Below are 24,864 nucleotides of genomic sequence, written 5' to 3'. Positions count from 1 at the left end.
AAGAATTAATACTGTTAAAATGACCACACTACCTAAGGCAATCTACAGATTCAATGCAATCCCCATCATTCTTCACAGAACTAGAACAAGTAATTTAAAAATTTGTATGGAAACACAAAAGAATCCGAACAGCCAAAACAAACCTGAGAAAGAAAAGAACTGGTGGTATTATACTCCCTGACTTCAGACTATATTACAAAGCTACAGTAATCAAAACAGTATGGTACCGGCACAAAAAAGGACATATAGATGAATGGAACAGAATAGAGAGCTCAGAAATAAACCCACGCACTTACAGTCACCTAATCTACAACAAAGGAGGCAAGAGTATATAATGGAGAAAAGACAGTCTCGTCAGTGAATGGTGCTGGGAAAACTGGAAAGCTACATGTAAAAGAATGAAATTAGAACATTTTCTCACACCATATACAAAAATAAACTGAAAATTGATTAAAGACCTAAATGTCAGACCAGAAACCATAAAACTCCTAGAGAAAACATAGGCAGAACACTCTCTGATATAAAAAGTAGCAATATTTTTTTTGGATCTGTCTCCTAAGGCAGAGGAAAGGAAAGCAAAAATAAACAAATGCAAACTAATTAAACATAAAAGCTCTTGCACAGAAAAGGAAACCATCAACAAAACAAAAAAGACAACCTACTGAATGGGAGAAAATATTTGCAAGTGATATGACCAAAAAGGAGTTAATATCCAACATATATAAACAGCTCATACAACTCAATATCAGAAAAAGCAAACAACCCGATTAACAAATGGTCAGAAGACCTGAAGAGACATTTTTCCAAAGAAGACATACAGACAGATGGCCAACAGGTACATGAAAAGATGCTCAACATCCCTAATCATCAGGGAAATGCAAATCAAAACCACAATGAGATATCACCTCACACCTGTCAGAATGGACATCATCAAAAAGACCATAAACAAAAAATACTGGCAAGGATTTGGAGATAAGAGAACCCTTGTACACTGTTGGTGGGAATGTAAATTGGTGTCGCCACTGCGGAAAACAGTATGGAGGTTCCTCAAAAAACTAGAAACAGAACTACCATATGATCCAGCAATTCCACTCCTGGGTATGTATCTGAAGGAAACAAAAACACTATTAGAAAAGATACATGCACCCCAATTTTCACAGCAGCATTATTTACAATTGCCAAGATATGGAAGCAACCTAAGTGTCAATCAACAGATAAAGATGTGGTATGTGTATGCAATGGAATACTACTCAGCCAGAAAAAAGAATAAAATTTTGCCATTTGCAACAACATGGGTGCACCTGTAGGGTATCATGCTTAGTGAAATAAGTCAGACAGAGAAAGACAAATACTGTTTATTATCACTTATATGTGGAATCTAAAAAATACAACAAACTAGTGAATATAAAAAAAAGAAACAGACTCACAGATATAGAGAACAAACTAGTGGCTACTAGTGGGGAGAGGGGAGGGGGAGGGGCAAGATAAGGGTAGGGGATTAAGAGGTACAAAAGAAAAAAAAGTTATGCTTCTTTAATGAGGCTAATTTGAGAGCAATTCACACTACACACCATACACTCCTAGTTTTTCCCTATCCCTCTGGTAACTCCTTCCACAGTGTCTCGGCTGTAAGTGATGGTGGTGCTACCTGTTCAGTCCAATGCTCTCTTCTCAGTCATCACAGACCTAATTGAGCAACTACTGTGTGTCAGACACTTGGGGTCAACTGCACATGAGCTCGTCCCTGCCCTTGAGAAACATGCCCCCACTGTCCTCAGCAAGTTCACTCACTCCCATGGCAGCCATCACCATCTATCTATGCCTCAGATCTCCAAATCTTAATCACAGCCATCCAGCTCTCTTCCCCAACCTCCAGATCAGTAGGTAGTAACTGTCCACTGGACACAGCCATGTGCTTGTCCTCACAGCAACATATGCAAACCCAGACTCAGCTTCCACTATGAACCTGGCTCTTACTGCTCGTGACCTACCTTAGCAGCCCCAGCCAGTATCCCAGGTAAAATCCCTCTCCCTCACCCCAGCATGTGTTCTGGGTTTCACTGATCGCCTATCCTTGGTTCTGCTCACATTATTTCACTTCTCATCTCAGCTGGACACCACCAGCCTCTGCCAGCCTGCTGCAGCACATCCTACTCTCCAGTCCTGGCAACCCCCAAGCACTCTCTGTGAAGCGGGTGTCTCTTCCTGGCCTGAGATCCTCTGGTGGCTCCTCAGTGCCCCCGAGATAAAGCTCAGCTCTAGAACAGCATAACGTGCCCTGAGCCCTCACCTATCCCATCTCTTGCCACATGCCTTCCATTTGGCTTCAACTAGACCGCATAAAATTTCTGTAAGGCATCATACTCTGGCCTTAGGGCTCCTGCAGCTCCACCAGGAAGAGGCTTCTCTTTGACTGCCTCCCTCCCCCCACCCCCTTCACCTGGCTGACTCCCACTCACCCACTGAGCTATGCCCTCTCTGGAAGTCCTCCCTAACAGGACCCTGAAGGCGAGCTCTCATTACATTCCATGCTTACCCCTACCTCTCGGTGAAGCACTCATTCCACCTCATCGAAACTACCTATTTACTTGCCTGTCTCATTTCAACTGGAAGTTTCTTGAGGGCACAAATTGTGTCTTGTTCAAATTTATTCTCAGCACCTGACACAGTCTCTTGGCAAATAGCAGGTGCTCAACAAATATTTGTTGAATGAGTACATAAGTGCATAAGTGAATGACTATTTCCAGCTGTCATTTAGCCTACAACATTAAAGCTGAGGGGGATTTTAGAAGTCCAAAATTTATTTCACAGATTAGGAAATTGTGGACTCAGAAAGATTAAGCGATCTGTCAAAGCAATCAGCATCAAGCAAACTAAAAGCCAGATTTTTTGGACTCCACATACAGTGACATTTCAATGGACACCAAGCCCAAAACTATCCAGAATCTATTAAGTAAGGAAATTTCTAGAGCTTTGCTATAATGCTATACACAAGAGCCCATGCTTCAGGACAGAGAAGTACTATAAAAAGGTACCTGAATTTCCACTTCAAACATTTCCTGTAGCATCAAAGAGAATGATATTCAGCCTGATTTTAATGAGATACTGGTGTGTACCCTGGAATGCTGTTGTAGCTGCCCCTTGTTCTCAGGGTACAACTCCAAGGCATGAAAGTTTTCACCTTATTCCATGAGAGCAGGTAATCACTGATGGAACCTGGGATGTGAAGCCAGATGAAATGCAAAGTGCTTTACAGAGTTTTATTTTTTAACTTTCTGGTGAATTTATTTAGTCAATATTACTTTAACCCTGAAAATATTTCTAGATTTAGAGACACATAAAAATGTAAGAAATGGGAAAATAGAAAACTAAAACTTAAAAGTCATTCACTAAGACTTACAGAGAAAATGATCTTCTATGAATAACTTTTAAAAAATGTTCACGGGGGCTTCCCTGGTGGTGCAGCGGTTAAGAATCCGTCTGCCAATGCAGGGGACACAGGTTCAAGCCCTGGTCCCGGAAGATCCCACATGCCACGGAGCAACTAAGCCCGTGCACCACAACTAGTGAGCCTGCGCTCTAGAGCCCGCGCGCCACAACTACTGAAGTCTGCGCACCCTAGAGCCCGTGCTCCGCAACGAGAAGCCACTGCAATGAGAAGCCCGTGCTCGCTGCAACTAGAGAAAGCCTGCACGCATCAACAAAGACCCAACTCAGCCAAATATAAATTAATTAATTAAAAAAAGAATGTTCATGGAAATGCACTCTGGTATCAAAATAATGCTTATACAAGAGACTCAGAGTAAGTTCCCTCTCTTTAACCTGAAAAATGAGGTAGAGATTTTGAATTTTCTGAGCTACATGCTGGTGCCAAGCTGCCCAAACCTCAAAGAACAGTCAACCTGTTGAGTGTTGCCTGAAGAAAGAAGTGGGACTGACTTATTCACTGAAGAATGAGTAGGATGCAAAAGGTCTACAGTCCTGGTAGACTGTTTTATGAGGACAGGTTTTCTTATCAGTTAAAACTAATCTCTTTTTCACTTATATTTTTGAAATGGGAGATAATAAGCTATGACAGCTATTTTTTGTCAACATTCTCTAATATATTCAAAGATAAATTCTTCAGATTTTTTATTTAATATTTTACTATTTAACACGTTAACTAAATGAAATAAAAGTGCTGAAACTCCATTAAGATCTATGGTCCAATCACATCAATGATTACCAACCATCAAGACGTAAGATGCCTATTTCAAGGTACTCCTGAGATCTTCCATTCCTAACACTCCTGACAGAAGGGTGCTGCCCGTGGAAATGATACAGATACAGAAAAAGGTTGAGAACCACTGATTTAAATTGTCTAATGAGGAAGGCAAATCCCAATTTTTACATAACACACTGACTTAGAAATTACAGTATCTTTAAAACTAGACATAGTGATATCAGCTCTTCTTAAATAACCTAGATGATTAGAAATGCACTGGGGTAGCAATTTTTAAAAATAACAAATACATACCAATGTATTCAAGTACAGATATCCATGAGTTATCTGAAATTACTTTGTCATTAAGGATAGAGACCAACGGCTACCAACTAGAAAACAATCCCTCCATAATTAACGTCAACTAGCAAACATTTGAGCAGACACTGTAAGTAAAGGCACTATGGTAAATGCTGCAGGAGACAAAAAAGACAGACAAGGGTTTAGGCTATTTTATGAAGGTATTAGTCAGCTTATGCAAGATGAACAGAAAAGGGAAAACAGAGGGAAACAAGGAGACCAACTGGGTCCTGGTGTGAGCTCTGAATGAGGGTGGTGACTACAGGGAGAGCAGGGGAAAGACGTGAAAGCCAGCACAGAGAACGAAAAGGCAGAACCTGGTTACCAATCAGATACTTATCATTTACATACCGGGTTTTATTTTCATCACCACAGGCTTGCGGTTTTTATCCCGCATCTGCCTGATATCCAGCAGATCATGAGGGTTGCCATTGTGCCTTGGCCAGCAATAGACAAATATCCGAGACCCGCTGCTGCCGCAGTCCACCACGATACCATAGTGCACATTGGGGTTGTTGGTGTCTGTAGCTTCAGTGTCAGTAACGCGTGCCAAGTACCTTGTTTGGAGAAACAAACATATACTTTTAATGAGACAGAGACTATCAATAACGCAGTAAACAAACACCAAATCAGTGATGTCTAAGCTGTGTGCTAGCACCACCGTAACACTTTTACAACTGCCAAATGATTAAAAAGTCAAAAGAAAACAAAAAAGTGATCGTGATAAAATTAATTAATAATAAATGATTAATTAATTAATTAATCTAGAGCAGATACACATTCATCATTCCTTTAAATAAGTTCAAATAAGCTCTGAAAAGCAAAACTCTATTTCCAAACTATCAACATTAACTGAAAAATCAGCTTAAAAGATATCACCGGAGAAGCTTATGCTTAAATCCTCTTATGATGTGGATTTGGTGGCTAATGACTAAACCATTTCAAACAGTTCAATTTTTCATGCTATGCTGTATTCGGTACAAAATCTGTTTCCTCCAGCCACCTGCTCCTTAAATTCCATCCAAATCCCCAAAGTCTGGAAGTCAGAACATGAAGGTATGGCATCCCGTCTAGAAAACAAATGTTTTTTCCTCCTACCTTTGAAACTTCTTATCTCTGGAGAGCCGCCCATACTTATTTCGGATTATGACAACAGAAAAGTATAAAAGTGAAACAGCAGCAGCCAGAATGCTAATGACGATAATTTGGCGTAAGTTGGTGTTCAGAATTCGGGGACACCCCACTGGAGAGATGCTGAAATGCCAGGACGCCGGAAAAAGACAGGAGATGCCGATCCTGAAATTTCAAAAGACAGCTTTAGCTAAAGCAGTCTGCTCCAGAGAGGCCTCCCCTCACCTCCACTGATCTGAAAGTTAAGACATTCAGCTTGAGCTGCCCCTACTTCCCTGCCGGTAGGTTATCGGTATACCGGCATCTTCCACATTGCTATTTTGCTATGTAACTCGTTATTATAAAATTACATGAATGAGAATTAAGCCCTGATGATACTTCTGTGTTCCCCCTTTCTGGAGAGTATTAAGTAGTTTTATTTGTGTCCTGCTTTGTTCCAAAAATAGAATTATAGACAGCTTATAAGAATAAGTTCAATGAGAAAAATAAGTAAATCTATAATGAAACCAGGTTTAAGGATGCTGAATTTAGAGCCCAGAAACACATGTAATAAGGGAAGCCTGCAAAGGTGGCTGAGCATGACCATGACCAAAACCCCGCCTGTTACGGCAGAAACATACAAACAGCCCAGGAGGAATGAGACTTTCTAACACTGAATCCCAAGGCCAACCTCTCCCGTGCTGACTGCGTGAGAAAAAGGGAAAAAACAGTATCTTTAACAACATCCCCGCAACAGTCAATAAATACGTTTTGTATATCCTGTGTTTTTAGAAATATTCCTGAGACATTTTTACAAATAAACTTTCTTCTCAGTCTGTCAGGAATGAGAGACTATTATTAGGCTTAAAAAACAAAACAAACCTTGCTGCCTCTGGGATAAATTCTATTGTTTACTGTTAATTTCTACACTCTTCTCTTTAAAGAGTGTTTCATGGACTAAAACATCTCGCAGAAGGGGGAGGTATCCCGCTAACCCAATGGGATTTTCTATGTAGTTTCTGGTCTCCGTGTGGGTTCTTGGGCCACGCCATGGAGTTTATCACCCCTCCCACACCTCCGAGGCTTACAGACGGTTATCCTGTGCTTAATACAACTCCTCCCAGATTCCAACATGTGTGCCCCTTTCAGTAAACTACATGAACCCCTGTAGAATCCGCCTGGCATTACCACTTTCCTTCTGTGACAGGCACCCCACTGGGGCCCTGGAAGAACAAAGGTGTTAAACAGAAGTGTAGCACAACTTTGAACACTTTTCACTTGGGATTTAGATTCCTCCCCCCTCTCGAGACCCGCTTCTGTGGCACCAAATCTCGGGTTTTACAGTGCCGGTGATTCGGCACCATCACTCACCTCCCCATGCTGGCAGGTCAGAGGTCAGGCGAGGCCCTGGGAGTCAGTCCTCACACACCATTACAGAAGGCCTCCCGGTGCCAGAGCCCTCCTGTTCCAGGAAGCGACAAAAGTCACAAAGACAGCACAAGCCAAGGAGATGCTATGTTCTTTATCAAGTGCCTGCTTAAATCCAAGCACACGTAATCTGGTCTGTGATCCTTGCAGCGGAGCTCTTAGCTCGGTTTATTTTGAGCAACACACTTCAAAGTTAATTTCGTGCTATCAGAGACATAGGCCTAAATCAAAAGAGATAATAACAGTCTGGCATTTTTACCTAAATGCGAATCAGTGACGCCAAAATACAGGTCACCAAATAGGTCTTAACCACCTTGCGGTGCTGAATGTTAAGGAAGATTGGGGGTGGGAGTAGGAGGCAGGCAGAATGAATAACCGCATGGGAATCTGAACTCTCCGTTCATCTGATAAATACCTACTAGACCGCTCTTTTATGTACAAAGTACCATGTAAGGCACCATGTTCCTAGTGAGCTCTGTCACCTTCACCATGGCTGCCACTCCTCCAGCTCCCAGACCTCAAATCACAGGAGAACAGGAGGCCGGGGCCTCCTTCCAACCTGCCGGATCTGAAGGACACGTGATCCTGGGTCTCTTTCTCGGTCTTGTGGCACCGCTGTACCTCTTCCAGGCCTCTCAGAACAGCTGTCTCCCCTAGTCTGCTTCTTAGCTCTTGAGTGATTCCTTCTCAGGACCCTCCACGTCTCGGCGTTTCTGCACATCCTGTCTGCTCTGTTCCCCAGGTTCCCTGTCTTGGCTCCAATCTCTTCTAACTCTAATCTCTGTTCCTGGTCAACTTCACTTACTGCTTCAATGATCCGATAGCTCAGAACTTTCTTTCTCCACCCCAGGCTTCTCCTCTGAGCTACAGACACATATCTCCAAGCACCTACCAACACCCCCATCTGAACATCGCACGGGCCCACGAGAAACACTTCTAAAGCTGAACCCTTCCACTGTAAGCCTCACCCTGCTCCTGCCACGCTCCTCCTCTCAATCTCAATCCCACCGACTGCTCAAGCAGAAACTAGGGAGTCGTGCCTGACCCCTCCCTCCTCTTCATCCTCCCCCTCCCTCCTCTTCATCCTCCAGAGCCAATTTCTTACCGAGTCCTTCCATTTCTTTAACCTCCGTTTCTCTAAAGTCTGTCCCTTTTCTTATCACTTTTGCCTGAGGTGAGCTTCTTATCTCTTACTCTTACCTGGCCTATCAGGACAGCAGCCTAACTCGTCAGTCTCCCACCTGCAGTCTCAACCCAGCGGCTCTCCAGTTCCTCACCCCATAGCTTCAGGCAGATTCTTCAACAGAAACTGACATCCACCCTATCCCTGCTCAGGTCCAGGATCCTGTTAATCTTGTGCTGGAAATCCTCCAACGGCTCCCCTCGCAAGTAAATAAAGGCCAAAGGCTGTACCCTGAACTCCCCGTCCTACGGGATCCGGACACCTGTTACTGCTCTGACCTCACCGTCCCTCTCCCTTTCTCACTTCACTCCAGGCACACTGGTGTCCACACTGTCTTCACACACGCCAGGCACTGTCCGGTCTCAGAGCCTCTGAATGTGCTGCTCCCTCTGCTTGGAAATAATCCACATGGCTTATTTTTTCACTCCCTTCAGATCTTTACTCAATGTCACCTTCTCAGGGAGGCCTGCCCTGGCCACGCAATCTATAACTGCAAGCTCTCCCCTCCATCCAGCTCCCTTCCCTGGGTTATTTCTCCTCCTTAGCATTTACATATTTATTAACTTCTTCTTTTTTTTGCCACACCACATGCATGCAGGTTCCCAGTTCCCCAACCAGGGATCGAACCCATGCCCTCTGCAGTGGAAGCTCGGAGTCTTAACCGCTGGACCACCAGAGAAGTCCCTTTCTGAACTTCTTATATAGTGCTTATTATGTGCCAGGCCCTGCTCAAATGCTTTACAAATACTATTCTATTCCTCCTATCAACCACCAAGGTTGGTACTATTTGCATAATATTTTATAGATGAAGCAGAGAGGCTAAGTAATGTGCCTGAGGTCACACAGCTAATAAAAGGTAACTATAAATAAAAGAGCTGGGATTCAAGCATGTGAATCCATACTCCTATCCTGTCCTCTAACATACTCTGTGTGTGTGTGTGTGTGTGTGTGTGTGTGTGTGTGTGTGTGTGTGTGTTTGCATTTCTCTTGCTCATGTGTCTCCTCCTCCAGAATGCCAGCCCCACAAGGGGCCAGATTTAGGTCTGCTTGGCTGCATTCCCAGCGTGGCAGCCCCTAGGAAAGGGCCTGGCAAGAAGTCAAGTTTCAGAGTTCTGGGACCCAAAAGGGTTACAAACTTATAAACTAGCGTAATCTTTCCAAAACAAACAGTAATCATGACACCTCCCCACCTCCCAATTTTTCTCTCTCACTCAGGAAAAAGTCCTAACTCCTTAGGATGGTAAAGGAGGTTCTTCTTGATCTAGTCTTGTGCTATTCCATACGGTAGCCAATGCCACGTGTGGCTAAAGTAATTAAAATTAAAAATTCAGTTTCTCCAGACTCACAGATATAGAGAACAAACTAAGTGGTTACCAGTGGGGAGAGGAAAGAAGGGAGAGGCAAGTGAGGGGTAGGGGATTAAGAGGTACAAACTAAATATGTATAAATTAGATAAGCTACAAGGATATATTGTACAGCACAAGGAACGTAGCCAATATCTTATAACTATAAATGGAGCGTAATCTTTAGAAACTGTGAATCACTATGTTGCACACCTGAAACTTATATAATTGTAAGTCAACTATACCTCAATAAAAAAAAGAACTGTGTACTGGATAAATAATGATTCTTGTATGTATGTAACAATCTTTATGTATACAGATGTTGTTTTAATGAATGAAATAAAATTTATTTAAAAGGGAGGGAAAAAGTTCAGTCTGTCAGTTGCACAAGCATTTCAACTGCTCCAGGGCCACACGCAGCTTCTGCATCAGACAGGATTGATCTGGCCCCTGTCAATCTTTCTAGTCTTATCCCCTGACAGACAGACTAGACAGGTCTGTACCCTATACCCCAGCCGTACTAAACACGAGCTGCAAGTCACTGGAATGCCCCACATCCCTCCTCATTTGTAGAATGGCTCTCTCACTTGGGTCCATCTGTTGGCGCGCCTATGTGTTCCTCGTGATGCAAGGCCACCATGATCCCTCTGGGAGGACTTCCCTAACCTCATGTCCCCAGAGTATTGGCTCAGCACAGTAGTCGGCTATAGGTTACGCTTGTGCTTGACTTCGTCATTACATGGCAAGCCCCTCACTGGCAGGGGCAGCCTCTTATCCTTCTGTTTCCCCAGTGACCAGTGCCTGTCACACAAGTGACAAGCAGTTATTGTTGGTTTCATGGGTGGCTGGGAACAGGAGATATAAAGATGAGTCAAATATGGACCCAGCCCTTAAAGAATTTACAATGAGGTAGAAGGGACAAAACACACACACACACACACAAAGATGTTATTAAGTAAAAAGGATTAACAATGCCTACCTGACAATGGGGAAAAAAATCGCTGTAATTAGTTCAGGTTTTAATATGGTGCACATATTGTACCATGTACCCCAAACTTAGGACAAACAATATTTGTGATTTAAAAGTTCACACAAAAAGGAAAAAAATGTCAATTACCTAGATGTTTAAATATATTTTAATATGTTTTTATTTCTACCTTTCTTAAGAGAAACACCGGAACAGAGAAATGAGCAAGGATAATTGGAGATTAACAGGGTAAGAAATTCGAATGGCTGATAAAATCTAACTTCACTGGTATTCAGAGAAATATAAATAAAAACAAGACTTCACCACTATCAATTGGCAGAGACTAAAGTCTGACGATACTTTGCTAACCAGTGGGAGGAAAAAGGTCATGAGCACCGCTGGAGAGAATGTAAATATGTACTAACCCTCTGGAGGCATATGGGTAACACATATGAAAATTTTAAACACGCTTACTCTCTGCTCTACCCATCACACTTCCAGCAATTCGTCCTTAGGAAATAATAAGATAAATTCACTAAATCACATATAAAGATGTTCATCATAGTATTATGTATAATAGCAAAACACTGTTCTAAACTAATGTGCCTTATAGGGGGGTGGGTTAAATTAAACATGGTCCATGTATGCAGTGGACTACGGTGTGACTGTTAAAGGTGCTGACACAGATCTACATTTATTGGCATGGAAAGATACTCATGATAGGTTAAGTAAAAAAACTAACATCATGCGTAGAGAGGAGAAAAACCAAAATGTTAACAGTGGTTAGTTATTTCTGAGTAGTGAGATAACGGATCATCTCTATTCTCTTCCCTAGGCTTGCCTAGGTTGCTTAAAGGGCATATATTAATTTTATCATCAGAAGAAACAACAGAACTGTCTTTAACAAGCTACCTTTGATATCTCCAGTTTCCGGCATCCAATCCTCTTCTGGATATATCAAGAAAGCCTATCTTCAAAACCCTTCATGGCACAGGAATTCCAGTCTGAACATTTAAAAAAATCGATAATTATGTGATAGCTGAACTAAGAACAAAAGAAAAGAATGTTTAATTAACAGCTTGAAGTCAAGGTCCTTGGGGGAAGAAAGGCCTTTCATGATTCAACGATTTGTATTACAAAGTGGCATGAAGGGCACAGAGGAGTAATAAGACTGACTCCAATCTCAAGGCTTTTGCAGATTGGTAATGGAGAAAATACCAATACCCAAGAAATAATCAAGAGAGTAACAGAAGGCAATGTTAAATTATCTGGACTCTTGCTGTACCCGTTCAAGGAGCACGGTGAAGGCTACATGTTAACAAAAAGGTTCCTGCAGGTGGGAAGTAGGCTTTGGATGGAGGAGGAGAAAAGAGAGTACCTTTCAAAGAAGAGGCACTGTTGGGGTGCACCATGGCAAACTTAGTAAATGTTATTTAATCTGGTGTTTGTCTTTTTTTTTTTTTTTTTTTGAGATATGAGATGACTTTGACAATGAGGATAAATAGATATTTTTGTAAGTTACAAAATTTGTGTTTAAAGACAGACAGAAGATAGGACAGCTTGTAAGTTGCTAAAATAATTACTTTCATTTAGGACAAAAGTATGGCTGAATATCACCCAGCAGACAACAATACGGTAATTTGATCTTAAAATGTAAACTCCAACTGTATTTGCAGCTGAGAGTCTTGGCACCAGGGTTTAGGGTGGCAAACTCTTAGCAATATTACATAAAACTGCCATGTTGGACTTCCCAGGTGGCGCAGTGGTTAAGAATCTGCCTGCCAATGCAGGGGACATGGGTTCAATCCCCCGTCCGGGAAGATCCCACATGCCGCGGAGCAACTAAGCCCATGCGCCACAACTACTGAGCCTGCGCTCTAAAGCCTGCGAGCCACAACTACTGAGCCCACGTGCCGCAACTACTGAAGCCCGCGCGCCTAGAGCCCGTGCTCCACAACAAGAGAAGCCACCACAATGAGAAGCCCACGCACCACATGAAGAGTAGCCCCCGCTTGTCGCAACTAGAGAAAGCCCACGCGCAGCAACGAAGACCCAACGCAGCCAAAAATAATTTAAAAAAAAAAAAAAACCTGCCATGTTTTTAAAAGGCCTAAGTTGTGTGAGGCCCATCACCAGAGCGATGCATTAACTCGAATTCTTTCAGTTGATGGGGGCCCCCTCAGCTGAACATTCTTTAGTGGAGTGAGGTCCACTGGGTCCTGAGTTAAAGTCTTTTCAGTCAGTTTCTCATTGATAGTCCTAAGGAAAACAGTGAAAACAACACAAGTCAACTGCAAAGTGAAATGGCTCCCACGGTGAAAAATGCAGGATGCAGTGATACAGACATTAGCAAATTCTGAAATTACAGGCAAACAAAATCACAGACAAATGAGACTCTGGAAGGGCTAGACCTGAGTAAGAACAGGTAAGATGCCACGAAGGGTGCTTCAAAAAAGAACAATATGAATATCGAAAGATTACAAGAGAACCTGGAAAAATCAAAAGAAGCCCACAAACAGGCAGAATTCTGTAAGAAATGACCGTCGTGGTGAGAGTGAGAGGCCAAAGTGAAGTGAAGGATGCTGTGTGGCACTCAGTTGTGGGAAAAATACATCAAAACAACTTGATTCGTTTGTTGTTTTAAGAAGAATGCATGGTAACACGTGTTGGCAAGGATGTGGAAAAAGAGGAACCTTGAGCATTGTTGGTGGGAATGTAAACTGGTGCAACCACTAAGGAAAACATTATGGAGGTTCTTCAAAAAATTAAAAATGGATCTACCATATGATCCAGCAATTCCATTTCTGAGTATTTTTCTGAAGAAAACAAAAACATTAATTTGAAGAGATATATGCACCCTTGTGTTCATAGCAGGATTATTTGCAATAGCCAAGATATGGAAGCAACCAAAGTGCCCAACAACAGATGGATAAAAAAATTGTGGTGTATGTATACAATGAAACATTACTCAGCCACAAAAAAAGAATGAAATCTTGCCATTTGTGACAACAAGTATGGGCCTGGAGGGCATTATGCTAAGTGGAATAAGTTGATAGAGAAAGACAAATACTGTATGATTTCATTTATATGTGAAGTCTAAAAAACAAATGAGCAAACATAACAAAACAGAAACAGACACAAACATACAGAGAACAAACTGGTGGTTGCCAGAGGGGTAGGAAATGGGAGGAGGAGAGAAATAGGTGAGAGAGATTAAGAGGTACAAAATTCCAGTTACAAAATAAATGAGTCACAGGGATGAAATTTACATATGGAATATAGTCAATATTGTAATAACTTTGTATGGTGACAGATGGTAACTAGACTTATGGTGGTGATCTTTTTCGTAATGTACAGGATTATCGAATCCCTATGTTGTGCACCTGGAACTAACATAGTGTTGTACGTCAATTACGCGTCAATTTTTTAAAATAAGAGAAAAAAGAAGAATGCAGGTAGTTGCATTTATGATCGACATTTTCTTAATATTTAAATTTTTAAAATTTTATTTATTTATTTATTTAAATTAATTTATTAATTTTTTGGCTGTGTTGGGTCTTCATTGCTGTGTGCGGGCTTTCTCTAGTTGCAGCGAGTGGGGGCTACTCTGTTGTGGTGGCTTCTCTTGTTGCGGAGCACGGGCTCTAGGCACGCGGGCTTCAGTAGCTGTGGCTCGCGGGCTCAGTAGTTGTGGCTCGCGGGCTCTAGAGCACAGGCTCAGCAGTTGTGGCACACAGGCTTAGATGCTCCGCGGCATATGGGATCTTCCCGGACCAGGGCTCGAACCCGTGTCTCCTGCATTGGCAGGCGGATTCTTAACCACTGCGCCACCAGGGAAGTCTCTAAATTTTATTTTTCAATAGCAAGTCCTAATCAAACCTCTTCCCCACCTCTCACTGTTCATTTGCAAACTTTTGGTCCCCATTTTAAATGATCTTTTTCTGGTCACACTTTTCCCTGCATCCCCTCTGTAGTTTCCCAGATCTGCAACTCTGACTTCCCTCAAGTTTCAGTTCCACATCCTGAGCTTACCCAGTTACCACAAGCTCATTTAGTCTAAGATTGGGCTCCCAAATCTTTTGACACAAGCTAATACCACCTTCCAAACTCCCCAGGTCTAAGAGGAGTATCACCACGGACTGGGGTCACCTGGTTCTTAACCTTGATTCCCAATTATCTGTGTGTTGCTACTTTATGTCATTCATCAGGTCCTGTCAATTCTTCCTCAAACAGTCCACACATCTAAAATGACCACAGCAGACATCCTTACCTCAGGATAGGTCTCTAGGCGGGTCACTGACCTTCCGCCTTCACCGTGAACACCATTCTTTGGAAACATTTCTTTGTAAAATGTTACCTTCACAATACAACCAGCTCAAGAAAAAATCTAGAAACAATAAATGCTGGAGAGAGTGTGGAGAAAAGGAAACCCTCTTGCACTGTTGGTGGTAATGTAAATTGATACAGTCACTATGGAGAGCAGTATGGAGGTTCCTTAAAAAACTAAAAATAGAACTACCATATGATCCAGCAATCCCGTTACTGGGCACATACTCTGAGAAAACCATAATTCAAAAAGAGTCATGTACCACAATGTTCATTGCAGCTCTATTTACAATAGTCAGGACATGGAAGCAACCTAAGTGTCCATCGACAGATGAATGGATAAAGAAGACATGGCACATGTATACAATGGAATACTACTCAGCCATACAAAGAAACAAAATTGAGTTATTTGTAGTAAGGTGGATGGACCTAGAGTCTGTCATACAGAGTGAAGTAAGTCAGAAAGAGAAAAACAAATACTGTATGCTAACGCATATATATGGAATCTAAAAAAAAAAAAAAAAGGTACTGATGAAACTAGTGCAGGGCAGGAATAAAGATGTAGACATAGTGAATGGACTTGAGGACACAGGGTGGGAGGTGGAAGCTGGATCGAAGTGAGAGTAGCATCGACATATATACACTACGGAATGTAAAATAGTTAGCTAGTGAGAAGCACCAGCATAGCACAGGGAGATCAGCTCGGTGCTTTGCGTTGACCTAGATGGGGGGATAGGGAGGATGGGAGGAAGGCTCTAGAGGGAGGGGATATGGGGACATATGTATGCACATGGCTGATTCATTTTGTTGTACAACAAAAACTAACACAGTATTGTGAACCAATTATACTCCAATAAAGATCTATTGGGGCTTCCCTGGTGGCGCAGTGGTTAAGAATCCGCCTGCCAACGCAGGGGACACGGGTTCAAGCCCTGGTCTGGGAAGATCCCACATGCCGTGGAGCAACTAAGCCTGTGCGTCACAACTACTGAGCCTGCACTCTAGAGCATGTGAGCCACAACTACTGAGCCCGTGTGCCGCAACTGAAGCCCGCGCACCTAGAGCCTGTGCTCCGCAACAAGAGAAGCCACCGCAATGAGAAGCCCGCGCACCGCAACGAAGAGTAGCCTCCGCTCGCCACAACTAGAGAAAACCCGCGTGCAGCAACGAAGACCCAACACAGCCAAAAAATTAGAAAAAAAAAAAAGATCTATTAAAAAAAAAAAGAACCTTCCAGAGCCTACGGGTCAACAACAGCGTCCCTGTGTGGCATCTGAGACCTTCCATCCGTCAAACGGTCCCATCTTATTTTACTAAACTGTTCTCTGCTCAGCCCCAGGTAACATCTCTCTGCTCTAGTGAGGTGGGTCTCTCCTCTCCCACACAAGCTGTTCTCGTTCTTGTCTTGGGCCATTACTTAAGTCACTTCCTACTAAGTAATATGTCCTGTTCACAATATTACACTTCTTTCAAGGCACAGGTCAATATTTTTCTTTGCCAAGATTTAACTTGTTATATTTCCCAATGTTTCTCCACACTCTGAATCTTCTCTTTATTCATGTGTAGTTGATTTAAAATAAACATGCTGAATAAATATGTAGAGAATATAAATACCTAGATAACTTTCATTTTGTTTCTTCTTTCTAGACTATATACATAAGGGTTGAGATCATGCATTCCTATTAGGCCTGGAAGGATGTAAACCACAGATTCAATATGCAACAAATAAATCAATGTTAAGGTTAACAATGGAATAAACAAACTACTTACACAAATTAATACTCCATTTTATAATTCTGCTAATGTGTCAAACAGAATGAACAGACCTGATACAAAGACACAATAACATCAAATATAACATAATACAAAGAATATAATTCTTTTAGGCCTCTCCAAGGCTGGAAAATTATTTTCATTACATAAAGCGGAACACAGTAAAGGCTGTAATGTGAAATTAAACTAGGGATCTGAGTCTCTAATTTAGAATTCTTTAATAACCTAGTTTATCTTTCAGCATGGAAGCATCTCTTTTCTTTCCTAAACAGTCTACACCAACGTTCGTCTAACTGGGGTCTGAGAACCCCTGCGGGTTCTGAGTCAAATTCCAGAGAATGAGCGAACTGTCCCTTTAAGAGGTGTCCACGCATTACTCGAGTTTGTGAAACACTGCTCTTACCATCACTTTATTGCCCAACTAGCTCTATTTTTCCAATGGAGCTAATCAGATTTAGATTTTAGAGAAACCTAAACCATGAAACTTGGTAAAAGCAGAGTAAAGCAAAAACGATGCTGACTTGTAAATGTCACGACAAGGTGGCAGGTAAGACCCGCAAGGTCCTCGGTGCAGCATCCTTCTCCCCGGCCAGGTCCCTCCCCATGCGGTCCAGACCCGCGCCCACTACGTGTCAGAGGAGAAATCCAATGCGGTCACCGGAGCGGGCGCGACAGCACGACTGCCAGCTTTCTCCCGCCAGGGGCTGGGGGACAGCACCTGCCGCCCGGGGTCACGGGCGCTGACGGCGGGCGCCCGGATGCGGCCACGCGGCCCGGGCGGCGGGGAGGCAACGGCGCGGGAAGGGCCCCCGGGGCAGAGCGGCTCGTCCGCGGCCTCGCTGCGCCGTCGGGCCCCGTCGGGCCCCGCTCCAACCGTCCCCGCTTCGGCCGCCCACCCTCCCCTCGTCCGCGCCGGAAAGGCCGCCTCACCTGCTCGGCAGCGTCCGACTCGGCGGTCGGGATTCCCGGGAGCGGGGACCCGCGAGCGGAGCGCATCACGGCCACCGCGGCGAGGCGGCGCCGGCAACGCAGTCGTGGCTTCCCGGCAGCAGCTTCCCAGTAGCTCCGCTCCTTTCCCGCAGCCGTACCGCCAAAACACCACCCCGTAGCCACCCGCGTCGCGTCACCGGGAGCGGCGGGAGCGCGCACGCCGAGGGGCGGGGCCTGCGCCGCCGTGACTGGCATCAGAGCGCAGCGCTGTACCGCGGAACCACGCGGGTGCAGCTGAGCTCAGTGAATGCCGAAAGTGAAAGTGGCATCACGGAAATAACCAGTACTGTGGCTTGGTTACCGCCGATCCTAGGCTGTCCCGCTGGCAGCGAGGCGCAAAGTGCTTAGGACACCGCAGTTCATCTTTTATTTGTGTTCTTTAGTATTATGGAAAACAGCACCTGAAAACTTAAGAAGAACTAGACATTTTTGCTCGACTCGACATTTCATTTTGCAACTTTGCCAGTAGCTATCCCTATTTTACAAGCGGGGAAACGAAGCTCAAACTCATTCAGTGACTCTCTTAAGGTCCACATAATTAGTAAAAGCCAGGATTTCATTCTTACCAAAAGTTGCATGTTTCAGAGCCTACTCTGGGTTAGAGCACCTCCAACACAGGCAATGGTTATGAGAAGAAATAGTGAGGTGAACAGCACTAGTTCCGGAGAGTGACCCCAAGACCTGATACTTAGCTCAAAGCCCCACTCTAGCTTGACAAAAAAAAGTGCCTTGAGGTCACAGAGCTGGAAGAGATCTTGAGAACCACAGCTTTTTATCCTTTTTTCTTTTCTTTTTTCTTTTTCTAAACAGGTGAATACACTGCTTCCCAGAGATAGAAAGTGACCAGCCAGCCTAGCCAGTTTAAAATATTTTTAAAAATGGGAGTCCTGGAAACGTCTACTCCATTACTTGTGTCAAGTAAAACAAGCTTGGACAAAACTAGTAGTTATAAATTTTATGCAGAATCCTTGGTCCAGCACCAGCTTGGGTTAAATCTCCTTGTGGTAGCATTTCATCCTTGGATTCAGATACTGTTCATGGAAGAAGGCTAGCAGTGACCAAGGAGTCTTGTGCTTTAGAAGTAAATACTGTCTTAACTATTGCTTCATACTAGAATCATAAAGCCACAGAATGTTCGAACAAAGAGACCATAGTTACTATCTAGACCAAACCATGTCCTTTGACTGTTAAGGAACCTGGAACGAGGAGAGACTGACTGTCTTGCCCAAATGCCCTAGAGGCAGAAGGGGAAGCAGAACCTCTGGTTCTGACTCCTACTTGAGTGCCCTTTTATGGCAATCTGTTGCTATTTTTAAAAAATGACCAGTTTGGATAGCTTACACATTAGAAACCTCTGTGACTTATACCTAAGGTTAGCTTTGAGAAGCTGAAGTAGTTGGCCACTGACATGCTATGATTTTTAGGGCCAGGACCCCTCAAAATTACGTGTGTTTCAAGGTCCTTACCATCTGTGATACTGGTTCATATTATGGTAGTCTCTCTCTCAAGGACGCCTCTACCAAAATGCCAGACTAGAATTATCACACCATCAGTGTTTCCTGATAATTCATATACAACAATCTTCTGATAAGAGCTAGGGAAAAAAAGTATAAAGTATGAAAACACGGAATATGCTGCATTAGTTTCCTAGAACTGTCATAACAAATTACCCCAAACTGGGTGGCTTAAAACAACAGAAATTTATTCTTTCACAGAATGGGAGGCTCGAAGTCTGAAATCAAGGTGTTGGCAGGGCCATGCTCTCTCCGAAGAGTCTAGGAGATGATTCTTCCTTGCCTGTCAGTTTCTGGTTGTTGCTGGCAATCTTTGGCATTTCTTGGTTTGTAGATGCATCACTCCAATCTCTGCCTTTGTTGTCACATGGTGTTCTCCTGTGTGTCTCTGTGTCCAAATTCACCTCTTCTTAAAAGGACAGCAGCATATTGGATTTAGCCACACCCCCTCCCCTCCCAACCAATACAATATGATTTCTTCTTAACATGATTATATCTGTAAAGACCCTGTTTCCTAATAAGGTCACATTCACAGGTTCTGGGTGGACATGAATTTTGGGGGGACACTATTCAACCCAGTACATGAGAGGACCAGCCCGGTTTTGGTCATCAGGGAAGGCTTCTCTGAAGAAGTGATGTTTGAGGTCACACCCGCAAGATGAATAGGAATTAACCAGAAGATAGATGAAGTCTGGGCCTATATGAAGGAGTAGCGCTTCAGGCAGTGGAAACAGCAAAGAGGCTCTGAAGTGGGTAGAAACACAACTGTCAGAGTGAGCCATCAACTTATTCTCCCTTATTAACAGGAGAAATTAAAAAACTAAGCTAATAGGAGACAACACTTACTGCATACTTTATGCCAGGCACAGTTCTAAAAGCATTAGAAAACATTTCAAATAGAATGGTAATGAAAATACGTCAAAATTCATGGAATGCAGCCAAAGCGGTACTTACTGAGAAATTTATATCTCTAAAAGCTTATTTTTGTGAAGAAAAAAAGTTTGAAATCAAAGTTTCCACCTTAAGAAGTTAGGATAAGAAAAGAAAATTAAAACCAAAGCAAATGGAAGGAAGTAATTTTTAAAAATAAGTCAGACAAAATTAACAAAACCACAAGTTGGTTCTTTGAAAATATTAATAAAATTGATCAATTCGTAGTGACACTGATCGGGAAAAAAGAAAGAAAACACAAATAATCAAAATCAAGACTAAAGGAAGAACATCCTTACAGATCCTACAAAAATTAAAAAAAATAATAAGAAAACGTAATGAACAACTGTATGCTGGTTTCAACAATTTAGATGAAATGGAAAAATTCTTGGAAAAATACAATATCCCAAAATTGACAGAAGAAAAAATCATCTGAATGGCCCTCTATCTTTTATGGTCCCCAGAAGAAAATTCCAGGCCCAGATGGTTTCACCGGTAAATTTTATCAACTGTTTAAGAAAGAAATCATACCAATCTTATATAAACTCTTTCAAAGAAATAGAGAAGGAGGGAATATTTCCTAGCTCACGAGGTCAGAATAATCCTGATTCCAAGAGATAAAAAAGAAAGAAAATTACATACACATCAATATCCTTTATGAACATAAACACAAAAATTCTAACAAAACATTGGCAATTCAAATCCAGCAATATCTATCTAAAGAGAGTAAGACAGCTTAACCAAATGAGATTTTTTTCAAGAAATGCAAGGTTGGTTCAACATTTTAAAATAATCTGTATTATTCACTACATAAACAGAATAAAGGAGACAATTCATATGATCCCAATCAGTGTAGAAAAAACATTTGACAAAGTTCAACACTCATTCATGATTTAAACCAAAAAGCTTTCATCAACTATAAAGGGAATGATCTTCCTTAGTTTGTTAGCATATTTACAAAAGAACTACAGCTAACATGGTTGCAAGGTCAAAGTACGTTATCGCAAGTCTGTGTTTTGAAAGTATTAAATCATTAGAGAAATGCAGGTCAAAACTACAATGAGGTATCACCTCACACCAGTCAGAATGGTCATTATCAAAAAAATCTACAAACAATAAATGCTGGAGAGGGTGTGGAGAAAAGGGAACCCTCTTGCACTGTTGGTGGGAATGTAAATAGATACAGCCACTATGGAGAACAGTATGGAGGTTCCTTAAAAAACGAAAAATAGAACTACCATACGACCCAGCAATCCCACTACTGGGCATATACCCTGAGAAAACCATAATTCAAAAAGAGTCATGTACCACAATGTTCATTGCAGCACTATTTACAATAGCCAGGACATGGAAGCAACCTAAGTGTCCATCGACAGATGAATGGATAAAGAAGATGTGTCACATATATACGATGGGATATTACTCAGCCAGAAGAAGAAACGAAACTGAGTTATTTGTAGTGAGGTGGATGAACCTAGAGTCTGTTATACAGAGTGAAGTAAGTCAGAAAGAGAAAAACAAATACCGTATGCTAACGCATATATATGGAATCTAAAGAAAAAAAAAAGGTTATGAAGAACCTAGGGACAGGACAGGAATAGAGATGCAGATGTAGAGAATGGACTTGAGGACACAGGGAGGGGGAAGGGTAAGCTGGGAAGAAGTAAGAGAGTGGCATGGACATATATACACTATCAAATGTAAAATAGATAGCTAGTGGGAAGCAGCCACATAGCACAGGCAGATCAGCTCGGGGCTTTGTGACCACCTAGAGGGATGGGATAGGGAGGGTGGGAGGGAGATGCAAGAGGGAGGAGATATGGGGATATATGTATATGTATAGCTGATTCACTTTGTTATAAAGCAGAAACTAACACACCATTGGAAAGCAATTATACTCCAGTAAAGATGTTAAAAAAAAGAAAGTATTAAATCAGAGTTTCAAAAAGGGATGTGATGTCTGGACTGCAGAAGCCATCCTGTAACCATGAGGCAACAGTGATGCAGATAAGAAGCCAATACTAAATATGTTGAAATAGGAAGAGAGACTTGCCTAGGTCCATCATGGCATCACTAAATCACTAAAATAATACTAGCCACTGATGTACATCTTACTCTTTGTTATGAAAGGAGAATAAAGCCTTTGTTTGTTTAAATTACTTCTGGATGGATATTCCATTACTTGCCATTAGGTCTCAGAAGCAACATGACTTGTTCAAGTTCCTAAAACTGGAAGGGACGCAGGATGATTGAATGTGAAGCTAACTAAACTGGAGGGTGGAAACCTGGATCCCAGTCCCTGCTATGCTATTAAATGACTGCATAAGCTTAGAAAAATTTAGTTTACCTCACTGGTTCTCACCATCCATATGTAACTTTAAAAAGGGAGTGGAGAGGTGGCTAGGTTGACCTCTAAGGTCTGAAATCCGTGATTTCTAAGAGGCAAAAGAGGAGATGAGAAACAAGGTCCTCCCTTCCTCCTTCCCCTCTCTCTCTCCTTCTCCACCTCTGCTTCCTCCTTATTATGAAATCTAACATAAGATAGAAGAGCTCTTTCCTTTTTAAATTGAACTCCAGATTCTTTTAAAACTGTGCATGCAGGAATCTTAATGAATGGATTAGGGCCAGTGAAAACCATCAGTATTTAGAACCCAAACAGGATTTCCTTTTAGTTGTCCTTCTGGAAAAACTTCCAACATGGCCATAGCTTAGCATTCTGTTGGCTTTGCTCTCCAGATGTTTTAACCCGTCATTCCAGGGAGACTAAATTGGCAAACGGGCCCTCCTGGCAGTCTGTAAGTGTTGGGATGAGGTGACTGTGAGGCACTGGATGTCATGGAAACAAAGGAATCAAGTGACCCTTGGAAACAATGAGTCCTATTGCCCTTCTCCGTTCCTGTTTGCCTTCCAATGCACGCATGCACAGAGTGGTTTTTGAGCGACTTGGCTAATAATCCTATATATTTATACAGCATTTGTCTTCAAGAAGATCATAGCACTTTACAGACATGACCTCATTTATGAGCCCAGCATTCCTAAGGCAGGGAATGGGCCAGGAGAATTCTTATTTTATGGTGTTTTGTTATGGAGTGAAAGCACTTGAGATTCAGAAAGAGAAAGGGACTTGGTCAAAGCAGCATCAAAATTCACAGGGTTGGGCTTCCCTGGTGGCGCAGTGGTTGAGAGTCTGCCTGCCAATGCAGGGGACACGGGTTCGAGCCCCGGTCTGGGAAGATCCCACATGCCGCGGAGCAACTGAGCCCGTGAGCCACAACTGCTGAGCCTGCGCGTCTGGAGCCTGTGCTCCGCAACGAGAGGCCGCGACAGTGAGAGGCCCGCGCACCGCGATGAAGAGTGGCCCCCGCTCTCCGCAACTAGAGAAAGCCCTCGCACAGAAACGAAGACCCAACACAGCCAAAAATAAATAAATAAATAAATTTAAATTAAAAAAAAAAAAATTCACAGGGTTTCCTTCAAACTTTTCTCATCACAGCATGTGACCAACTGTACCATAAAGGGGTCTAGTGGGATGTGGATCATTACACGTACATAAACATACACACACACAAAACAGGGAGTGGACATGGTTGCTTTTGCTGCCTACAACCATCCTTCTCTTTTTGGTAACAGTACCTTGAATTTCTGAAGCAGTATGCCTGTCTCGCACTCAGTCCATTTGGGTCAGGACATATGACCCTGGCCTGGTTAAGCAGAGTAATTTCATTTCCTGACCCTGTGAGTGACACGTGAGTCATGCTGTTCTGATCAGATATAAGCTACATTCTTCAATATCAGCTTCATCTGCAAAAAGATGATATTTTCATTTTTGTACAGTTTTTGTTTCATTTCTCAAATCGTTCAGACTTGGACAGGAAGCAGCAGGTTATTTACTGGCTCCCTTGAATCTCAACATTTCTGTGTTCCTTCCTCACCCCAGCTAACATATCATTCTCCTTCCCAGCATCCTTTGTTAATTCCTCATCCCCTCTAGGTTAGAGTTGAAATTCCTAGCAAATCAACTCTGGGAATCAGTGGGGTGATTAGACTTCTATTGACAGGTTGGCTTAATACCCATCTCCTTAGCATGACACCCCAAGGCTGTCAGCTTTTTAAGCCTCATGTCATATATTCCCTGTGTTCTTACATGCTTAACTACTTGCTTGCTCCTAAATTGTTCCCTATTTTCATGCCTCTGGGTCTTTACACACATTTCCTATGGTTGGAATACTTTCCTCTTCCTTGACTGACTGGAAAAAAACCCTCCTACTCATCCTTCAATTTGCCCCTTGAAATTGTGTGTTGTCATGTGGTCCCTGACCTCCCCAGGCAAGAAAGTCTTTCTCCTTTATCTCTCAGCACCGTTGTTTGGTGTAACTGCTGTTGGTCTTTGCTGCCATCTTATTCCTCTGTGTATTCCTAGCCTGGAGCAAACATGAATTCAATTCAAAAACACATGCTGTGTGCCACATGTGTCTCTCCCGTTCCCTGCAGGACTGAGAAGGTTCTAGCTACCTTGCCTTCGGTAGAAAGAAATAGATTTCACCCCCCATCCTACTGCAGTGGACTTTTGCCCTAGCTCCAAATTCATCCCTGTTTGAAATCCATGCTGTATTTTTTAGGGTAGGTGCTCAGTAGTGTCTACTGGAACTGAATTGAAGATTTCATCTTGCTCAAGTCAGGCCAAGCTTCATCTGCCAGAAACTTTGGAATTCCTATTTTGTTATCCAACTCACTCATTG

The 24,864-nt window shown here is 42.6% G+C and overlaps 1 protein-coding gene across 7 annotated transcripts in view; it reads right to left on the bottom strand.

Annotated features, from left to right (window-relative positions):
* The window catches only part of ENTPD4 (ectonucleoside triphosphate diphosphohydrolase 4), a 41,515-nt gene extending 23,692 nt beyond the window's left edge, over nt 1-17,823 (bottom strand). For 2 of the 7 annotated variants that reach the window (XM_036854923.1, XM_036854929.1), the window contains exons 1-4: nt 17,622-17,823; nt 7,043-7,133; nt 5,660-5,857; nt 4,913-5,118 (exon numbers count right to left, since the gene is read on the bottom strand). In XM_036854923.1, the coding sequence (XP_036710818.1) occupies nt 4,913-5,118; nt 5,660-5,857; nt 7,043-7,050 (412 nt within the window). In that variant the 5' untranslated portion in view covers nt 7,051-7,133; nt 17,622-17,823. Of the gene's footprint in view, nt 1-4,912; nt 5,119-5,659; nt 5,858-7,042; nt 7,134-7,514; nt 8,893-11,066; nt 11,462-11,504; nt 11,597-16,688; nt 16,745-17,621 lie in introns of those variants that run through there. The other 5 variants (XM_036854926.1, XM_036854924.1, XM_036854925.1 and 2 more) reach the window with 5 other exon arrangements.
* Between the last annotated feature and the right edge of the window lie 7,041 nt (nt 17,824-24,864).

This window comes from Balaenoptera musculus, chromosome 6 (genome assembly GCF_009873245.2).
Source record: "Balaenoptera musculus isolate JJ_BM4_2016_0621 chromosome 6, mBalMus1.pri.v3, whole genome shotgun sequence".
NCBI classification, from domain to species: Eukaryota; Metazoa; Chordata; class Mammalia; order Artiodactyla; family Balaenopteridae; genus Balaenoptera; species Balaenoptera musculus.
This window is presented reverse-complemented; position numbering and strand designations above follow the sequence as displayed.